Source organism: Sinocyclocheilus anshuiensis, unplaced genomic scaffold (genome assembly GCF_001515605.1).
Source record: "Sinocyclocheilus anshuiensis isolate Anshui unplaced genomic scaffold, SAMN03320099.WGS_v1.1 scaffold217, whole genome shotgun sequence".
NCBI lineage: Eukaryota > Metazoa > Chordata > Actinopteri > Cypriniformes > Cyprinidae > Sinocyclocheilus > Sinocyclocheilus anshuiensis.
In genome coordinates, this window is record NW_015536538.1 from 1,133,939 (window position 1) to 1,139,519 (window position 5,581).

Here is a 5,581-nt window from a genome sequence, read left to right on the forward strand (position 1 = left end):
CTTATTAAAGTCAGAAATGATTTGTTAATGGCTGCGGATTCTGGACTTTTATCAATACTCATTCTTCTCGATTTAACTGCAGCTTTTGACACTATCTCACATAGTATTTTATTGGAGAGGTTGATTTCTATTGGAATCACTGGTATCCCCCTTGATTGGTTTAAATCATATTTATCTGGTCGGACTCAGTTCGTTCAGATAAAAAAATTTAAATCGCGGATATCTCAGATAATCAGTGGTGTGCCTCAAGGCTCAGTTTTGGGCCCTCTTCTGTTCAGTGTTTATTTATTGCCTCTAGGACAGATTTTCCGTAAATTTAATATAAACTTTCACTGTTACGCAGATGACAGCCAGCTCTATATGTCTTCGAAGCCTAATTCAGTATTACCGTCTTCCTCCCTTTTGCTTTGTCTTTCAGAAATTAAATCATGGTTTACATGCAATTTTCTCAAAGTTAATGATGAGAAGATTGAAATCTTATTAGTAGGTACTAAATCAAAACTGCATAACCATGGAAGTTTTACACTTACTATCGACAATTCTGTTATTTCTCATTCTTCTCAGGTTAAGAGTCTGGGTGTCATCCTTGACAGCACTCTGTCTTTTGAGGCACATGTAAATAATATTACACGGTCAGCATATTACTATCTGCGAAATATCAATCGTCTTCGACCATCTCTTTCTGCTAATGGTACTGCTGTCCTTGTGCATGCATTAGTTAGGTCTCAAATTGATTACTGTAATTCTCAGTGGCGTTTCACAGAAACGTATTCATAAACTTCAGAGATGGTTCAGAATTCAGCGGCTCGGATCATTACACGAACACCGTTGAATGAGCATATTACTCCAGTTTTAAGGCACCTGCATTGGCTTCCAATTAGATATCGAATTCAATTTAAGATTTTACTTTTCACTTATAAGGCTGTTCACAATCTAGCACCTTCATATCTGAGTGAACATCTTCATGTGTATTCACCTACCCGATCTCTCAGGTCTTCTGCTTCTGTGACTCTTGTTGTACCATCTGTTTGTTTGACTACCATGGGAAGTATAGCCTTTAGTTGCATTGGTATTGCTTTTCTTTGTATTATGGTTTATTGTGTTGTATTGTTTTTTTTTTTTTTCTTCTGTTTTAATTATGTATTTTATTATTGTAAGGTGTCCTTGAGTGTCTTGAAAGGCACCCATAAATAAAATGAATTATTATTATTAGATAATATAATCTGTAATAAATAGCTTATCTGAAATTAGAATTTGACCCCACAGTATGGAAAAACTTCAAAGTGTCAATTATGAATTTGTTTTATTTTTCATAAGAATTTGAATGATACTCATATTCATGCTTCCATATCTTCCATATGGGAAGTGTTTCCAATAAATGTTTACACACAGAGTGTCTGTCTTTGAAATAATTAATAGATAAATGTATTGGCATCACTGGAGAGGAATAGAGAAACAGTACACACACTGATGCAATAAAATGTGTTAAACTGTAGTGAATATAAGAAGCTCTATACTGTATAAGAATCTGTCAGACATCACAGTTAATAATGGTTAATGCAATTGTCTCTTGACAGATTCACATTGGACAATGACCATGAGTTCTGTGCTGATCCCAATGAAACATGGGTCCAGGAACTCATTCGGAGGGTGAACAGACTGCCAGATTTGTGGTCTGTGTGGCCTTGGGTGCCTGAAATGTCTCAAACATCTGAAATGCCTAAGACTTCTGTAATGCCTCAGAGACCTGAAATGGCTCGAACGTCTGAAATGCCTTGAACACCTGAAATGCCTGAAAATCCTGGAGGACCTGGAACACTTGAAATGTCTGAAGTGCCTCGGACACCTGGAATGCCTGGAATGTCTGGAATGTCTGAAATGCCTGAAATGCCTCAAACATCTGAAATGCCTCAGACTTCTGAGATGCCACAAAAACCTAAAATGCCTGATATGCATCAAACACCTGAAATGCCTCAAACGTCTGAAATGCCTCATACTCCTAAAATGCCTCAAATGTCTGAAATGCCTCAGACTTCTGAAATGCCACAAATACCTAAAATGCCTGATATGCATCAAACACCAGAAATGCCTCAAACGTCTGAAATGCCTCATACTTCGGAAATTCCTCAAACGTCTGAAATTCCTCAAACATCTGAAATGCCACAAACACCTGAAATGCCTGATATGCATCAAACACCTGAAATACCTGAAAAGCCTGGAACACCTCAAATGTCTGAAATGCCTCAAACATCTGAAATGCCTCATACTCCTGAAATGCCTCAAACGTCTGAAATGCCTCATACTCCTGACATGCCCCAAACACCTGAAATGCCCCAAACGTCTGAAATGCCTCATACTCCTGAAATGCCTCAAATTGTTGAAATGCCCCATACACCTGAAATGCCTCAACTGTCTGAAATGCCTCATACTCCTGAAATGCCTCAAACGTCTGAAATGCCTCATACTCCTGAAATGCCTCAAACGTCTGAAATGCCTCATACTCCTGAAATGCCTCAAACGTCTGAAATGCCTCATACTCCTGAAATGCCTCAAACGTCTGAAATGCCTCATACTCCTGAAATGCCTCAAACGTCTGAAATGCCTCATACTCCTGAAATGCCTCAAACGTCTGAAATGCCTCATACTCCTGAAATGCCTCAAACATCTGAAATGTCTCAAACGTCTGAAATGCCTCAAACGTCTGAAATGCCTCATACTCCTGAAATGCCTCAAACATCTGAAATGTCTCAAACGTCTGAAATGCCTCAAACGTCTGAAATGCCTCATACTCCTGAAATGCCTCAAACATCTGAAATGTCTCAAACGTCTGAAATGCCTCAAACGTCTGAAATGCCTCATACTCCTGAAATGCCTCAAACATCTGAAATGTCTCAAACGTCTGAAATGCCTCAAACGTCTGAAATGCCTCATACTCCTAAAATGCCTCAAATGTCTGAAATGCCTCAGACTTCTGAAATGCCACAAATACCTAAAATGCCTGATATGCATCAAACACCAGAAATGCCTCAAACGTCTGAAATGCCTCATACTTCGGAAATTCCTCAAACGTCTGAAATTCCTCAAACATCTGAAATGCCACAAACACCTGAAATGCCTGATATGCATCAAACACCTGAAATACCTGAAAAGCCTGGAACACCTCAAATGTCTGAAATGCCTCAAACATCTGAAATGCCTCATACTCCTGAAATGCGTGAAATGTCTGAAATGCCTCATACTCCTGAAATGCCTCAAATGTCTGAAATGCCTCAAACGTCTAAAATGCCTCATACTCCTGAAATGCCTCAAACGTCTGAAATGCCTCATACTCCTGAAATGCCTCAAACGTCTGAAATGCCTCAAACATCTGAAATGTCTCAAACATCTGAAATGCCTCATACTCCTGAAATGCCTCAAACGTCTGAAATGCCTCATACTCCTGACATGCCCCAAACACCTGAAATGCCCCAAACGTCTGAAATGCCTCATACTCCTGAAATGCCTCAAATTGTTGAAATGCCCCATACACCTGAAATGCCTCAACTGTCTGAAATGCCTCATACTCCTGAAATGCCTCAAACGTCTGAAATGCCTCAAACACCTGAAATGCCTCAAACATCTGAAATGCCTCAAACGTCTGAAATGCCTCATACTCCTGAAATGCCTCAAATGTTTGAAATGTAACATACTCCTGAAACGCCTCGAGCATCTGAAATGCCTCAAAAGTCTGAAATGCCTCATACTCCTGAAAGGCCTCATACCCCTGAAATGCCACAAACGTCTGAAATGCCTCAAATACCTGAAATGCCTCAAACGTCTGAAATGCCTCATACTCCTGAAATGCCTCAAATGTCTGAAATGCCTCAGACTTCTGAAATGCCACAAATACCTAAAATGCCTGATATGCATCAAACACCAGAAATGCCTCAAACGTCTGAAATGCCTCATACTCCTAAAATGCCTCAAATGTCTGAAATGCCTCAGACTTCTGAAATGCCACAAATACCTAAAATGCCTGATATGCATCAAACACCAGAAATGCCTCAAACGTCTGAAATGCCTCATACTTCGGAAATTCCTCAAACGTCTGAAATTCCTCAAACATCTGAAATGCCACAAACACCTGAAATGCCTGATATGCATCAAACACCTGAAATACCTGAAAAGCCTGGAACACCTCAAATGTCTGAAATGCCTCAAACATCTGAAATGCCTCATACTCCTGAAATGCCTCAAACGTCTGAAATGCCTCAAACATCTGAAATGCCTCATACTCCTGAAATGCCTCAAACGTCTGAAATGCCTCATACTCCTAAAATGCCTCAAATGTCTGAAATGCCTCAGACTTCTGAAATGCCACAAATACCTAAAATGCCTGATATGCATCAAACACCTGAAATGCCTCAAACGTCTGAAATGCCTCATACTCCTGAAATGCCTCAAACGTCTGAAATGCCTCATACTCCTGAAATGCCTCAAACGTCTGAAATGCCTCATACTCCTGAAATGCCTCAAACGTCTGAAATGCCTCATACTCCTGAAATGCCTCAAACGTCTGAAATGCCTCATACTCCTGAAATGCCTCAAACGTCTGAAATGCCTCAAACGTCTGAAATGCCTCATACTCCTGAAATGCCTCATACACCTGAAATGCCTCACACTCCTGAAATGCCTCACACTCCTGAAATGCCTCAAACATTTGAAATGCCACAAACTTCTGAAATCCCTCAAACATCTGAAATGCCACAAATGTCTGAAAGGCCACAAATGTCTGAAAGGCCACAAACTTCTGAAATGCCACAAAAACCTGAAATGCCTCAAACGTCTGAAATGCCTGAAACATCTGAAATGCCTCATACTCCTGAAATGCCTCAAACGTCTGAAATGCCTCAAACATCTGAAATGCCTCATACTCCTGAAATGCCCCATACTTCTAAAATGCCTCAAACACCTAACACCTGAAGAACGTCTGAAATGCATCATACTCCTGATATACCTGAAATGCATCAAACACCTGAAATTTGAAATTTTCCTCGAACGCCTGAAATGCCTTATACTTCTGAAATGCCTCGAGCCTGTGAAATGCCTCGAATGCCTGAAATGCATCAAACGTTTGAAATGCCTTGGACACCTGAAATGCCTCAAACGCCTGAAATCCATGAAATTACTAGAAAGCCTGAAATTCCTCGACCACCAGAAAGGTTTCCAACGCCTGAAAAGGCACAAGGTAAACACCACATGTGATGATGCTGCAGCTATTGTAGGCTACATTATGCAGAAAATTATTAAATAAATCACATTGTTTAAGTTTACAAAACATACTGGAACATACTGGGCAATCAAATAGTTTTTTGGCATAAGTTAAAACAAAAACTAATATACATAAAAAAACGTATATTTGAAGTAAAATAAACTTTAACTGAAATAAGTGATTAACTGAAAAATGTAACATTTTATTTAATCATTCTCATTTTCATTTAGTTTAACTTGATGTATCAAAATAACTAAAACTAAGGTGAAATAAATTAAAAACGATATAGACATTTTACAAAAATAAGTAAATAATAAAAAAACTACATTC

General features: G+C 39.2%; 1 protein-coding gene across 1 annotated transcript; it reads right to left on the reverse strand.

Moving 5' to 3' along the window:
* Positions 1–3,203: 3,203 nt before the first annotated feature.
* Positions 3,204–5,188, reverse strand: LOC107696656 (uncharacterized). The gene is made up of 6 exons (XM_016497114.1): positions 5,132–5,188; positions 4,808–4,906; positions 4,394–4,645; positions 4,016–4,312; positions 3,800–3,889; positions 3,204–3,655 (listed from the first exon to the last, which is right to left on the reverse strand). Exons 2-6 carry the CDS (start codon positions 4,895–4,897, stop codon positions 3,278–3,280), a joined length of 1,107 nt encoding a protein of 368 aa, XP_016352600.1. The 5' UTR covers positions 4,898–4,906; positions 5,132–5,188; the 3' UTR covers positions 3,204–3,277.
* Between the last annotated feature and the right edge of the window lie 393 nt (positions 5,189–5,581).